General features: G+C 38.9%; 1 protein-coding gene across 1 annotated transcript in view; it reads right to left on the bottom strand.

The window, feature by feature from the left end:
• Positions 1-1321: 1321 nt before the first annotated feature.
• The window catches only part of TUBGCP3 (tubulin gamma complex associated protein 3), a 48710-nt gene continuing 33813 nt past the window's right edge, over positions 1322-16218 (bottom strand). Inside the window, exons 11-22 of the mRNA XM_015640743.3 lie at positions 15542-15708; positions 14057-14167; positions 13558-13666; positions 9545-9734; positions 8174-8309; positions 7305-7373; positions 6383-6518; positions 5398-5486; positions 5129-5260; positions 4592-4732; positions 3938-4054; positions 1322-2468 (exon numbers count right to left, since the gene is read on the bottom strand). Of these exons, the coding sequence (XP_015496229.1) occupies positions 2310-2468; positions 3938-4054; positions 4592-4732; positions 5129-5260; positions 5398-5486; positions 6383-6518; positions 7305-7373; positions 8174-8309; positions 9545-9734; positions 13558-13666; positions 14057-14167; positions 15542-15708 (1556 nt within the window). The 3' untranslated portion in view covers positions 1322-2309. The remainder of the gene's footprint in view (positions 2469-3937; positions 4055-4591; positions 4733-5128; positions 5261-5397; positions 5487-6382; positions 6519-7304; positions 7374-8173; positions 8310-9544; positions 9735-13557; positions 13667-14056; positions 14168-15541; positions 15709-16218) is intronic.

Raw genomic sequence — 16218 nt, forward strand, 5'->3', positions numbered from 1 at the left:
TTGTTCTTTAACATTGACTGCAGTATATAACTCCAGTGTTGAAAAATAAAGAGGTTAAAATGTCTCATGTTTCTCCTCAGAAATACACCTTGATGTAGTGCTGCTGCCACCCACTACAAGGAAAGCCACTTGTGCAGTCACAGCAGCAGGAGCCTGCCACTATGTGCATTTATGTAGAATTCAACATTGGTGTTTGAGCACAAATGAAATACAAGATCACTTCTCTCCCACTTGTTAGGAATTGTTAACAGAGGTGAGGTTGTCACAAGAAAACCCATGTAAATTGAAATAAACATACCAGCTGCCAGGTTAGAGGCTAAGAGACTGGTGTCCACCCACAAAGAAGGATGGGGACAACGGCAGGGCCCCACTGGTCCCCTCAGCCTGGCAGTCAGAACAGCTCCTGCAGCAGAGAAGACTTTTCCCAGATCAACAGGTTGCTGTAGAATCGCCTCAGAATGATCATTCCCAGTATGACCACTACTGTGAGTTCCCTGGGTAGTGCTGGATTCATTTCAGGAGCAAAGAGAATTCAACTTTCCTCTGGAACTTGTCCTCTAGTTCCAACACTGCTGCTGCCTCTCTGGCCTCTGACTTGTCTAGTGATGGGATCATGCAACACATCTCAACCCAATGGCCAGAAGTGCAGCTAATTTTTTTTCTAAGTCTTGAGCAAAACACAATCAAATCACCTTTGCTGTTCTTGCAGACTTTACAACATGCTCCCAGCAAACTGGCAAAAATTGAGTTACTCCTGCCTGTCAATGATCCATGACCCTATGATGCCAAGCTCAGCATCCTTCAGCTTTCCCTTGGCTCACAGACTCCATCCTTGCACAATAATCACAGCTGAAATGCTGCCTGTATGCTCCACCCAGTGACAGCATCTGCACCAGCAGGGCACAGGGTGAAAAGCTTGACATGTTTTAACAAAAGCAAGGATTCCAAGGCCTGCACAACAGGAATCCTGATGTCCAGAGAGCAAACCAGGTAGTCCAGGGCTGGAAGTCAGCTCATGGTCCCCATCAGAGCTCACTGCCATAATAACCCACAGCAGCCTTACCTGCAAGGCCTGGCAGGTGCCTCTGACTCCCAAGGGTGCAAGCAGAGTAAGAGCAAAAGGCAAAAAAGGCCACAGACTTGGTTGATCTGAGGGTAATTGTTAATTAATGAACTGCACACAATTCTCACTGCAGATAAGACTAGTACCAAAATCCTGCAATGGGAAGAATTCTATAAATCAATATGCTTCTAACTGGAAGCTTCTCCTTTCTTAACCTGTGAAACAATCAGAAACTTTCAATTACAAAAAGCAACACACTTGTGTGAAAGATAATTGTGTTTTTATTTTTCTAAGCTCGCACTTGTGGAACATAATAAATGACCTGATATAATGACAACTTTGCAAAAGAAGAATCCTCCTCTCCCCAACATCTGGACAGCAATATATAAATATTTACAATGAAAAAAATAGGAAAGAGAAGAAAATGAAGTCAACATTAGCCAAGTCAGTTTGTTTCTACATATCTGATTTTGAACAGTAAGTATTCAAGCTTAATCAACGTCTTCCTTCAGTACTGAGGGTTTTAACCTCATTTTCAGATCTTATGTGCAACAGATACACTACTGACTCTGCTTTTATAGTTTGCTCCTGTACAGTACCCATAGAATTTCCCCGCTAAATTTTTATTCCAGGTTTTAAACTTTGAAAACAACAAAAAAATTAAATATAACTTTATGTCTCCTGATACAAAGTTTCTCACACAGTCAAACACATCACAACACTGAAAATCAGCATAATGAAATGCTGTATAGCTTCTTAACAAGGACAATAGGTCTGGGTCCTGATCTGTTGGCTTTAACAAAAGCTCTCTTCAAATAGAACAAGTACATATAGAAAAAATAACCTTCTTATTTTCTTTTTAAAAAAGGAAATGGTGTTTTCCATAAACAAAAGAACATGTGATTTCTTCAACACAGATATAAGTTACAGTGGAAAAAGCTCAGAAAGCTTCAAATAAAACCGGCGTTTTATTTGAAAATAGGATGAAAATCTGAAAAAAGGATGATTTAACAAGTTGATTGGATGAGGTTCAGTCAGCCCATACAGTCCGGTAATTCTAGAAACATCAGTGTAAAAAACCCTGCTTTTTTTGCTTTCTGATATCCAGTGTCACACAATCACTGACTGGGAACATGTTGCCTGCAGCAATGGAGACGGTGCTCATAGTCTGGCTGCACGGTGTCACCGCTGATGGCCGTGTCCAGGCAGGGGCCCCACTCCCTGCGGGTGCCCCTCGGCAGCCGTGTCACACGTGAGAGCTGCGCCTGCCCCGCGTGCCCAGCGACACTCGCAGCCGCGGCTCTCTGGCCTTGTAGTGCTCATTGAAGTCCAGCCTAAAGCTCAGGAACCGAAGGCTCTCGTCAGAACTGGTTGTCAGCAGGACCAAGAACTGCTGGACGATTCCCTGAAGGGGAAAGAAAAACCCAAGAGACAGCTAAGAAAACATCCCTGGTGTGTTTTTTGCACAGGAATATCAGGTGGTGCACAGACCTGGTAAACTGGCAGAGAGAATCTGGGAAAAGGCAAGCACAGTGGTTCATATCCAACTGTTAACAAATCAGTTGTGCTGGATTCAGCCTTTCTGCAAAAACCCAGTTCCATTTTTATTTTTCAAGGATCTGCCATGCAGGCCAGAGACTCCAGCACAAAACAGCTTGGTTTTTTAAAGCGTGCTCCCCACTCCCTGTGCCCTGCTGGCACATTCCATCTGTCTGAAGGCTCCCAGGCTGCAGAGCAGTTGCCTCTGTGTGCCACCGCCTTGGGAGCGCATTCAGGATCCAACCTGTGCCAACAGGAGACCTCACCTTGAGTCCGTGTTGCAGGTGCAATGCCATCCAGGCCAGCATTAGAGCACTGCTTGCTTCAAACATACCCATTTGATGTGGGTTGTAGAGCACATGTGGCAGCCCAGAACAGCAAAGCAGACCCAGGAGGGCAGTCAGTGCTACAGACCAAACCAGACTGTGCATTTGGACAAATCTATGGGGGGATTTGCACTTGGAATGTGGGAGGCACACTTCTGCTTCCCATCTTCCCATTCGGCTCTAGTCACGCCCCTGCAGGAGCCTCACAGGACACAGGAAAGCAGACAGCTTTGGGAGGATGGGAAGACTCACTTGAAGAGCTCATTCCTAATCTCCTGTAAATATTAACATGAACATGCCCATAACTAGAGCACTCCATTACTTCCAAAGACAACCAGAGCAGGCCAGGGAAATCCTGTGTGGAAAATCCGCAGCGGGGCTTACCAAGAATACAGTCCAAATACAGTAGCAAAACCAACATTGCCAGCTTGTAGCAATCTTGTAGAGCACATAAAGCACGTATTTATTTACAACCTACACTTAAAGACTTAGGGTCATTTTTCTGGGGGATGGTAGCTTTAGCATCAGATGCAACCAATAAAGACAAAGAATAAATTACTTAAAGAACATAGCCTGCACATGTTCCCCCAAATATCTTATCCACTGCCCACTCCAGTGAGCTTAAAATTAAGTGTTAGGCCCTTCTTAAGAAACTTTCTGCAGTCTTTAATAGCAATGACTTGCAAAGACTGTGAGGAAAAAATGGAAACAGAAGGAACTCTATCCCCCCTCAGACTACACCGAAAGATAGCCTTACTTTTACTACTGGAGGAAAAAGACAATTTCCATGAAATTACTCTTCTCCTTTGTCAGGGGAACATAAACGATAATAAAATCTTTGACTACTAAGGAAGAGTGAACATAGGCTTGTAAGTACAGAAGGAAAAAACAAAGACCTAGTTCCACAAACTGCACACACATGAATACAGAAGCTACACCTACTCAATATTTTAAATTAATTTCTACACAAAGCTCAGTGTATTTTAGATAAATATAATTTAAGAGTCACCTGGTAAAAGTGAGTGAGTATTCGCAGCTGTGAGCACATTTTAGGTATTGAGTCTTGAAATTCTTTCATCCTCTTGTTCTCTTCTTCCTCTTCTGATGCAGTTACACCCCACTTGCCCTACACAGAAACCAAACAAGTTAAGAGGTGAAGCACCACATGATTCAAGTTATTAACTGGGTCACCTTCTGCCCAGCTACATCAAGTTTATAAAAAACAATCATTGCCATAGAAAGCCAAACACAGAGACTCCAATATATAAACTATCAGACCCCCATCTTGGTGGCTGTACAGCACATGAAAGAAATAAGAGGTTTATTAGCAAGGCAAGTCTCACACCAACACTGCATGTCAGTCTCACACCAGGGAGGCAGACATGGAGCTATGGCATTTTTTGCAAAAGGGTTCCCATTTACTTCATCTAAGAACCCTAAATTTCTCATCCTCCAATGTCCACTAGAAAAATCAACTCAGATTTTAGGCAAGACAGAAATGAAAAACTCCACTCAGCAGTTTTGCTTGAAGTCACTAGCAACTGCTCATGACTTTTACATCTGTCCCAACTACATTTTTCATTTCTACTGTACTTCTACATGGTATCTAAAATCCTCCATATATCAAAATTCATTTCACATTCTAGAAATATCTTTATTGTACCTCAAGCTCACGCTGTTTTTTCCTCTCTTCAAATTGCAACCTCAGCTGCAGCTCCTCCAGAGCAGCTCTGTACATTGCATCTTGGGCATTCTGGAGTTCAATGATCTGGTCAAAAACTGCTCGAAGCTGGTTGAGAAGTACCTGTTAGGCAACAAAACAAGTAAACAGCTGTACAGCACAAGAGTTTAAAGTTACCACCCTTCTCCAGAAAAGGAGAAAAAAAAAAAGTAAAAGAAAAGAAAAGTAAAAAAAAAAATCTTTTGTACGCAGCTGGAGACACTGTTCTGCAAAGCCCTAAGTCAGTTGTTCCATGATCATACAGCTTCTTAGGATGAAAAACAACTGGACTACACCACACAAGTTTTATTCAACATTTCTCACTATGTCTGGGCAGTCAGTACAGAACCTAGCATTATAAAATCTTATATCAGAGGAATAAAAATGACTTTTTCCTTTGCTCCTACAACGTTAAAGGTCCTTCCTGACATATATGCCAAGATCATTAAGTTACAATTTCATGCAAAGGAGAAGACTTACCCTGGAATCACTATCCAGCAAGCACCTAGCTATGATTGTGTCCAGAAAAACTTCATGAGCTGCAATGATGTGATCCAAGTCCTGTGCTTGTTGGACTTTGTTCCAGAGTTCATCCCATGAACATTCAAGCACCTGGAGCAATGATATAGGATTGGGCTATTTCAATTTGTGAGATGACAAGCTCTATGAAATTTAAGACACGCAACACATACAGAATTTTTTACGAGTGCTTCATTTTAAAAGTAACTAATTGGGTGGGTAGAGTATACCTCAAATGTAATATAATACTGCATTTGATGAATGAAATGGACCATTTCTGATGCCAGAATGTGACATTGATGCAGCACCCCAGAAAGCTCTGTAAAAAATCCAAAGAGATGTCATGTTAAAGACTGCAAGAACAAGCACAGCCAACAAATCAGCTTGGTAAATTTTTTTTACCAAACTGAATACTTCATAACACAGCCACTAATCTTAGATGGTAGCAGCAGTGACCTTCTGAGGCCAGGTGTCCTCTCCCACCCACCAAAAGTTCTTAATTATAAAACAATAAATTTTTAAGTATTACTATGCCATTAAGAAGCGTAACTCTCAATAGTTATTTTTTACTGAAAGTAAAGCAGACAGATAAAAAAAAAAATCAAGAATGAGCCAGTACAGATGCTCATAAATATGGCTAAATTCTCTAGCTGAGAAATAGGATCAAAAAGTTCCAGTCCATGAAACATACACCAGAGGCACTACATTTCAGAGCTTTCCTATTTCTTCTCAAACATCTTTCTCTTCTTAGCCTCTTCTGTTCTTAGCTAAACAAAAGCAGAGGGAATAAGTGAAGGTAAAAGTAGTAAATTCAGAACTGTGCATGTATGAGGCTTAACAGTTAACAGCATAAGAAAGAGGGAGACATGGGGTACAAATAAGACATCCAGGAAGATGAGTACAAAGGATGGATGTTACATTCTCACAACTGGGCCAGCATAAATATACTTATGTTAGTGTAACTTTTCAAGACAGGAACCAAGGATTAAGTAAAACAACAGATAAGAAAATTCCATTTACAATTGTTGTTTTACCTTCATCATCATCACCACCATCTACCATTAAACAGCCAGGCAAGAGGAGCACAAAAATACAAAATTAATCTACACATCACTCATCAGACACTCTTCTCCCTCTTAACACACACAGTTTAAAATAAGACGCAGTCATCTATATCCATTTTACAAGCGTGTCACCCATCTGGACACCTCTCACCTGGCATACTTTTCAGAAGCTTTGCATTGCACATGTGCCCTTTCCATATATCAGTAAGAATATACTCCATTCTCTTCGCTCTCCAGAGGAAATTAAATACTCTTAGATAGTGGCTCATGCACTCACGTGTAAATACCTACAAAATAAAGAAAGTTTCAGTACAAATTAATAGCCACACCATATATCCTAAAGGACTAAGAACCTCTTCACAGTCCATCTTATCCGATCCATGCAGCTTATTCGTAAATATTGTAAAAAAAACAAAGAGTTTCCTGGAAATGCCAGAGTTTTTGGAAAGATCCTCCCTTGAGGGCTGACACAGTTGAACAGTTACCTAGCATTCAAATAGATAGAGGGAACTGCTAGAAGTGTAAGAGGAGGTGAACAGAACAAAGCCTAAGCCTCTTTTAAAGCTTAAAATGAAAATTCCTTCTGCTGGTCAGACTCAGTTTTTCCTGCTTAAAAAGGAAGTTCTTTACAAGTTCTTTATAGAGAATAAATACATTCTGATAAACAGTGCAACTACCTATTGAATGCCATTTAGACAGCGTAAGTTCTCCACAAATACATTCTTCAGTTCCCTGCAAATTTTCCCAAATCAGCATCTACAGACTAGCAATTACTGAAGAATAGGAGTACTCAATTTATTAAGTACTTGCTAAAGACTGTGCTGGTACAAATGAATTACTGATTTGCAGTAATGGTTGTTTTAAATGTAGCTTTTCTGCACTCCCAGTTAACTGGTAAGAATTGAGATTTTTTTACTTAACTGTTGATACAGTGGGTACATCCTAGAGGCAAAAAAAATAAATCTCTGATTTCATGCTCCAGAGCAAAAAAAGGTTACTTCAATTAAAGAAAAAACACTTTGCAATTTAATTCAGCACTCAAAACACACAGAGCCAGTACTGTATGACATTACCGTTGCTATTGGCCCATCAACGTGATAGTCCAAGCTGAAGACATCCCATCCAGTGTCCCCAGGAGATACCTGTATTAAAAAGATATGCTACAGTCAGAGTATAATCAGAGCCTACTAAAGCTGAAGAAAAGCATTATTTGCTTACTCTTTTATTCTCAAGGGTCTATGAGCAAACAAGCATCCACATCAACAAGAGATACAGGAGTTTCTTGTTGAAAGTAGCAGATTAGGCAAAAATTGATCAAACACTCTGATAAAAGGGTGAGACTGATCTCACAAAAATACTGATGTTTGCAACATCAGTGTTTCTCCACTGAACCTAGTAAAGGAAAATAACAGTAAGGAAAAATTTCTTTGGCATCTGAAGTAGACTAATTTCAGATGCTATAGCTCATCGCTAAAGTCTTACCTGAGAGACTGAAGCTTTCAAATTAACTCAAGTTTCTTAACACAGGCTTCTTACATGAAATGGGCTTTCATTGCTTCTCTTTTTTTAACTAGAGGTAAGAAGGAAGCACACACTCCAACCTGCCCCTTCCTGCCCCAATTCTTGTAAGAGCAACAGCATTAAGAGCTCTTTGGAGAACCTCAAATCAGGCCCACCAGCATCAATTTCTGTTAGGCCCCAAATACTCAACCTTGTATTGTCAATGGCTGTAAACCCACATCTTGAAATACAAATAGAAAACAGACAGGGAAAGCAAAAAGATGACTTATTAAATGACCTTTATATTACTCAAAGTAAACTTCAGTGGAAAGGAAGGGAGGAAATCTATTCACATACAAAAATCTCGTTTCATATAGATGTCTGTGTGTATACACACAAACAAAAGTATGTTTCAGGTCAGAGTCACCATGATGCAACAGACCTCCAGAAGTCGAACATCCAGGCGCTTGAGAATCTCAGGATTATCGAACTGGGCATTCGTGGCCCTCACTGCCGTTTCCAGGATTCCGGTGAGATTATGCTGATATAAGGTTGTAGCTGGTCGCGCCAGCTCTGGCCTGATGGTTATGAAACAGTCATAGCACATTACTGAAATACTCTGCAGCAGCAATTCAGTCATAACTGCAGCACACAGCAAAACCCTTTTCTAACCAACATTCAGAACTTCCCATATTACTCTTTCAGACTTAATCATGAAGAAAATCAGTGAGCAAAACATTTGCACAGAGTATGAGCAGAATATGTCTATTCACATGCAGCTACACTCATGAATATTAGCATAAGGAGTAACTTAATCCTTATTTAACGCCAGTAATTTGAAGTTACCAGGCAGAATTGCTAGTTTAGCTAGCCTGTAATCTGAGTTGCATTCATATCTTAAATGAGGTGGATTATATCATTAGCACATCAAACCAATAATTTCAGTGGTTTTGAGAAACTTACTGATAGCCATCTCACAGGCTCAGAAGTGCTGGCAGGAACACAGAAACCCACCCACCTCTACATAACTTCACCTTTCCAGAGAGTTGTAAAATACAACTCTTGTACTACCTCTCTCTCCCTCAGGATCAGAGGGTAGCCTCTCACTCCTCCCTCAAATGTGATACTGACTCTACAAGCCAACCTCATTCTGCTTCACATTAAAAAGCGTGGTCATGTACATGTTGATTTTAATTTACAAACGAGTTAATGAAAGTTTTATTACAAAGCCTGCCTTCTAGATCGAAGAAAAGCTTTGCAAGCCAATGCTTCTGTTTGAAAAAGCTTCATCAGTAGCACCAGCATATAAAAGTGAGCTTGCAAATACTCTTTAAGAACTGGAATCAGTAGTTGTGGGTGTACCCGAGTGCTTGAAACAGAAGCTGGTGAGGTTTTAAAATTACACTGAAGGGTTTTGACACAATGTTTTGGACCAAACACCTCTGAAATACAGGGAAGCCTAATAATTCCAACTGAGCTAATCAGTGGCATCAAGGGCAGAATGATTCTGCTTAAACTTGCTGACAGGACCAAGAGAAGTGCCAACATCCTCGAGGCTGTCACAGGTCCAACAAAGATATCTGTATTAGTTCAACTTCTCAAGACTTTGTCAAATAGTACTGTATGTACTTCTTATCAAAAAGAAATAACAAATTTTAAGCCTCAGGGTCAGAGAAACTAAGCCTCAAATAGAATTTTAAAGTTATTACTCCAACATTTAATTGAGCTAGGTATTTAGAGGGTCCTCTTCAAGAAGCAAAACAGTTTCTGTGCTGACCATGCACAAAATCATCAGAAATTCCTATCGTCTTACTTGAGCAAGTCCATTAAATGCCTGATAAAGTCTCCTTGACCAAGTAACAAGTAGCGTCTCATGGCCTGCATGTGCTCCAGCAAATTGTACTTCTTATTCAGAACATCCAGCAGGTATTTGCTGGTTTCAAAATAAGCTGCATCAATTTTCTCTTGAAATGCGTTTTCCAGATCTGTGAACAAATCAGCAGCTAAAAGAAAATAAAAATTGAAATTAAATTAGTAGTTTTCAAAAACTGAGACAAACAAGCTTTGGAGCTGAAACACACAAACAGAAAAAACACACTTGCCATAGTCAAAGTGAAATCAAGTCTAAAGCAGCCTAAACTTCAACATTACTTTTAATCTGTGCCCAGATTGTACTTTCCAGTAGAAGCTCATGTTATTTCACTTTCATATAAAAAGCTGGGGATTTTTAAGCTTGCTGAAATACTGCAGTTTACAAATCAAATAATTTATGGAGATCCAAAAGTGGAGAATTAGGAAAAACCTTTGTTGGGCAGAATCCAATCAGAAGGCACTTCTAAGGGTGCAGGGGAAAATAAATCAAAGAATCACAATGTTAAAACACTCAACAGAAGAGAGTTTCCATAGATAAGAGAATGAGAAAAAAGGGAATATGCTTAAGTTACCTGGGGGACAGCTACCAACCTGCTTTTTCTGTCCATCTTTCATGTATGGGAATTTGGAGACAGAAACTAGGCAGCAGTAGAAAGTAGTAGGAAGCTTATTTCACTGTTTTCTACAACGACAAGCTCATCAAGAAAGGGACTCCAGTAAAACTTAGAAGATAGCAAGAACTGCGGCCTCTTCAGGCAACACGGAGCAATACTCCAAATACTGGATTGCCAACTATCATAAGATTCAGACCTCCCTTCAGCATTAAAGGATGTACTCCCACTTTAACTGCTCAATTAATAAAATGCTTATGACCTGAAGAAATAAGCAGTGGCTCTAACAAAGAAGTCACTCTTTAAGAAGGGAAGCCTAAATGTCTGGCTCACTGACATTCCTGGAGGTTTCCAAACTATCATTCAGTAACCAGTGAAACTCTCCATAGAACATAAAAAGTGCAAGAGATGTCGAAGAGATTACAATTTTACATTTACATTGCTGTGTTTAAAATCCCTAGACTAGAGAAATACTACTTAGTCGAGTAACACACATCAACCTTAGGGATGTGAGAATTAATACAGCCTGCAGTGAGTGCAAGTGTGTTTCCTCAAGATGCTGTGAGCCTTAGAGGCAAAACAAGAGAGGGAACAAGCCAATCCATAAGGAGTCACTAGCTAATCTCTTCAGCCCCTGGACACAGAGGCTGGGCCTAGCACTGGCTCAAGGCACAAGCAAAGCCAGCAGGCAACTCCCTGGCTTGTCTATGGCCAGCCCACCGTATCAGGCATGCTGGTCCAGTCTCCACTCACACAGGGGTGAGCATGTTTAAGCAGTAGCTCTGAGCTCAGATCAGTCTCAACTTTTTACTATCTCAAGCAGAAAAAACAGCCTTTCCCCTCTCCTTAGTACTGATCCTCTTGCCTTGAAGGAATTGACTGGGCCACAGCACTTCACCTCAGACTGAAAAGTCAATTTTACATATGTAGCTATAATGCACCACCTCTGCATACATACACAGCCCCCAGCACAGGCAAAACACAGCACTCCTGTCTGACATGCAAAACTGCTAAAAAAGTTTTTCACATCAATACCAGGTCCAGACACAAGTTCTGAAAACCGTGCAAATATATCTCAGAACACTGAAAAGCTAGAAACAGATAAAGGATCAGACTAAAAGCACTGACAGGCAGGTCCATGAGCTGCTACTGAATAGATAAATAGCTAATAGCTACAGCTGAATACAGTGTCATTCCTGGTCCAGAAGTCCCCAAACTACAGACAGCAGCTACATGTTGGAGCTGAGGCCACTTTATTGGCCTTTTTTACTGTTCCTCTTTCCCCAGTGCTACAATTCTCTGCCAGGCAAGATGACCAACTTCAACACAGTTATATCAGACTTCTTGTTTTAATACATGTTCAGACACTTTTCCACACCATGATTACTTCAGCATCAAAAGGAAACTGGGGAAACATGATAGTTAAGGTTCCCAAACAAATTAAAGAAATAAATAATACAGCCAAACCTATGAAACATTTAGAATTAAAATCAAAAAAAGCATCCAGAACTCAGGCTGGCATCCTAGCTTTCCATGATCTTAATAATAAGTAATTGTCTAAAGGGACTTTCAGGATATTGTTAGATGGCATAAACAAGCACAAAAGGAAGCACTTCCAACATTCATGACACAGAATATTCTTTCAGGATTAAATGGGTAAAGTGCCCTAAACACAAATGCAGTTTCATGCAGAATTAAAGCAACGCAATACCGTGAGGTATTTAGGCTGCCAACTGTAAGCTCAGCACACCTTCAGCACACTGCAGATAGAGTAACATATTTCTAAAACTACGCTTCTGTCTCAAACAGTTATTCTCAGCACTTAAGATAATGTAGGTGCTTTGTAGGTCTCATGCCCTACATAATAGGAAACCTGTATTTGTGCAGATCTTCCATTCAATCAAGGAGAAAGAAAGAAACAAGCGCAAATTTAAAGAAATATTGGAAAAGCATGGCCATAAATGCTGTATAAAGTGGTGAAAGTAGTGCAGCCAAAGAATGGTTTTTTTCCTTTTTTCCAGGAGTAGCTGGCAAGATGATTGTTCAAATACAGTCCTTATTCACTTAACCCTGATCCCTTTCTGCACTTCAGGCTTATCTCTGACTAAGGAAGCACTGAACATGGTACAAAAATCACATTATTAGAAGACATATTCTTCCAGATATGAATGGGCTTTTATTACTAGAACATTTTGCATGGAGGTACTCATGCCAAAAGTCCACACTGAAGAGTTAATACTAAAACTAATTCAAGGTTATCTGGAGGTGAAAAAAAACCCCAACAAACGCAAACCAAACAACCCCACATATACAAGCTTTAACATTATATGTAAGTAATATTATGTTATAAAGTGTTAAGAAGTATGTTCTTTGAAAACAAGAATTTGACAGAAAAATACTTAGATGATTAGCATCAGAAAGCTTATCCCAGTGAGCTATACCTCAGCAGTTGACTATCTTCGGTATATTAAACAAGTTATCAAAAGAAGTTACAGTAGCAAAAACCATTTGCACCACAAGGCAACAATCCGTCCTTTCTCTGAGATGTAGCAGCGTCCTACACATTCTTTGCTTAGTATTTGGATAAAGTCTCCTCAGTTTAGATGTTTACTATTTGCTATCATTCATCATGTTGATTTCATTGCAACAAATATGCCACCAAAAAAACCCCAAAAATGATATATAAGTTCTCATTCATTAAAACTGAGATCTATTCTGAATAAAACAAAATAACGTGAAGGAATTCTAATAGTTAAGTTTTGGTTCCAAGTTCACCAGCTGGCAATCCCAATTTTAAGTAATCTTCAAAAAGAATTTTATTAACCTTCCATATACTTATTTTTGACATATTGGTATAGTGCATTCACAGAAAGGCACTATACCAATAGTGCCAATATACACAAGATAGGCTTCTGTTCTTACTGCTTATTCTCTTATTTACAACTGAGTATTCTTATTTTTCAGCCACAAAATTAACTCAGTATTATGGAATTGTATGATGGAGTATATTTGATTGAGAAGACAAACATACTAAATTTTTATTGCAGCACTCAAGAATATCTCTGCTCCGACCCCAGCTAAGGCAGCTGAAGGCAGACTGTTTTTTGAATGGTTTCATTCACAAATTCAGTACATTAACAATCATCCAAAAAACTTGTTAAGAAAATTATACACATGCATCAACATACATATTTTGAAAAAACAAGTGTCCATTAAACTATCTATATTGTAGGGCAGATGGGATTTTTGTACTCCTTTCCATCCATGAAGTCAGTTTACAGTGTAAACCACATATAGTAAGGGAGGTCATTTCAAAGGGGAGAGAATAATATTAAAACTGTACCATCTTTTGAAGACTCTGCAGATTTTGCAACAGCAATCATCTTTGTGGATGGAGTTTGATCATGACAAACTTGATGCAAGAAGTTGATGGATTTTCCTATTAATAGGACCTGAAGAAAAAAGGAATTTTTAAGAATTTATTTGCCTATAAGAAAAACAAATAAAATAGCAAACAAAGAAGCCATCCACAACCACCAGGACAAGAAGATATTTTGTCATCTTTCTGTGCTTTTATTTTTACAATCTCAACCACAGCAATCCAGAATTGCAATGCTAATATGAAAGGGTTTTAAAAATAAACTTTTCCTCCTACTTGAGATCCCCTCAAAGTTTAACAGTTAGAGAATGGAAAGGAGAAACAGTCCTGTAGCCTTCCTCAGCAAACAATTCTAAAATTCCTGAGACAATTATTTTTTGTTAAATTTAGCCTCTGTTTTCCCAAATCTAAGCAGCAGCACAGGGCAAATAAATTATCAGAAGATGAACTTGTAGATTCATACCTTTTTTGATTGCTCCATTGTAATAAAAGATGGGATCATTGACTTCCTCAAAGTGTATTTGTCATGCCACAAACGATCAGTTTTAACTGTAGGATCTGAAGCTACAAAAAACTGAAGATTGAAATAAGTATTAAAAGAGAAAGATTAACGTAAACTCTAAGTGATAGTTTCCGCTAAGCTATAGTTTCCTTTAAGCTATTATTCTTCCTATTTTAATAGATGCAGAGGGAAAAAAAGAACCCACAAGGAAACAAAAACCCCAAATTTTGCAACTGATACAGTTATCAAATGCTATAGTCAATCAACTCCACACAAGAGAATCCCCTCATTTGTAAACAACTAAAACTACTTTATTCATTTTGCTGAAGTTTGGATGGATTATGTCCTCATCCTGTCACACAATATACCTATTTTCTGGACACAAACTTTTTTCACTGCCTCCAAATACCATTTTCTCCAAGAATGGCCAGTTGTCTTTGTTCAAAACTGTGTATCATATGAAAATTATAGCTTTCAGTACAACACATCCAACAGTAATTTTCAATATTAAGAACACTCTTCCAGTGCACATACAGAGGTTAGAGCTAACGAACTACATAAAATCCAAAGAAGACAAAACCTCGTATCTGGGGAGTAGCTGGGAAAAAAAAAAAAGTCTGTTTTACACTTCTAAAATAAGATTCATAGACATTTTACACAATTCTGACCTTAAAGTTCAGCTGTTACTGTCATTCAACTTTTGACCAAAACAAGGACATTGCAAGAAAACAGCACATTTGACTCTGCAGTAAAAGTATTCAGATTTGTCTCAGAAGCACTCAACTAATTTTAAAACATGATTCTTTGTCTTCTTGGAACAACAAAAAAAAATATTAAAAAAATCTAATCACTTTAAAAAGATACTACTGATTGTAGATAAAGTGTTGAGAGAATTTAGAAAAGCATAAAATATATTTCCAAGATGATAAAGGACAATTACTGTTTGTAATTGATGTTATGGAAGTCACAACAAGTAACTTTGCAGAGTTTCTATTCTGGAACCATAAACCTCTTCTACCCAGTCTGAAAGACTGAACTTACTTATCAAGGATAACAGTACGCAGGCAGACAAAGATACTTGGAGCTTCATTCCAAATAAACAGTTACAAAGAACTCTGCATACATTACTGTTGTTACAGTAAGCAAGAAAAGATACAGAGGAATTGTTTTGTCTTCAGAAACACAGACCTACTGTCAGTACACCATTCTGACTCTACTAACCAGACCCAGCATATAATTTGTTCAAGACACCACATTGCAACCTGCAGATATCAAAATCATGAAGAATTCATGAAGAAAGTGGTATTTCAGGTTGTTATTGTATGTATTTCTTACTCATGTTATATATTTTCATCACACTCTACTTTTCAATTTCCCCTCTAAGCTTCCCAGATCATCACAGCACAAAGCAAAGAGATGAAGTATTTACTGTAGCATACACATTACCTCATGGTATGTGTCCTCCAGCTCTCCATCATAAATCCAGCGATAAAGGAAGTTCAGTACAGGATGAGATACTAGGCCAAGAATGTGCTGAACCAGAGATCTCATGTAGGGATCTCCTGTTTTAGTATAGGCATGAACTGCTGAGGCTAGTTCACCACCTTTTCTCCCTGTAAGAAGAAAGGGAGAGGAACAGAAACATTTGAAGGAAAACCATATGCACCCCATATAAATTCAGCAGCCATTAATTTTAGCTACCTGTGTGTTACATTGAGCTTGCTAAATAGCAATTCTAAAATGCACCAGAAGTAGACTTTTTTATTGCTAACAGGGAATTCCTAGGTTTTAAGGCATGAATTATTAATCTCACTAAAGCATTAAGCAGAGCTCTCTGTCTACTTTATGGTTGCTTAGAGGAATGCAATATTCAAGGCAGAAGATCACACACAGAGGTTGATGCTTTGCTTCCAGAGAAGCATTAAAGGAGCCTTAGAATGTTTTCCTTCTCTCCTGTACTTGACACTTTCAGATACTCTGTGTGCATACATGCACACAAACACAGCTTTCCCGTTTCTTTGTTATAGTTGCCCCCATAGCTCCATTAGGTAACATCTCCTTCAATTTCTTGCAACTGAAAATTAAGATGCTGTCGAAAAAAAAAAAGTTTAAAGATAGACTGC

The sequence above is a fragment of the Parus major genome, chromosome 1 (genome assembly GCF_001522545.3).
Source record: "Parus major isolate Abel chromosome 1, Parus_major1.1, whole genome shotgun sequence".
Lineage (NCBI taxonomy): Eukaryota > Metazoa > Chordata > Aves > Passeriformes > Paridae > Parus > Parus major.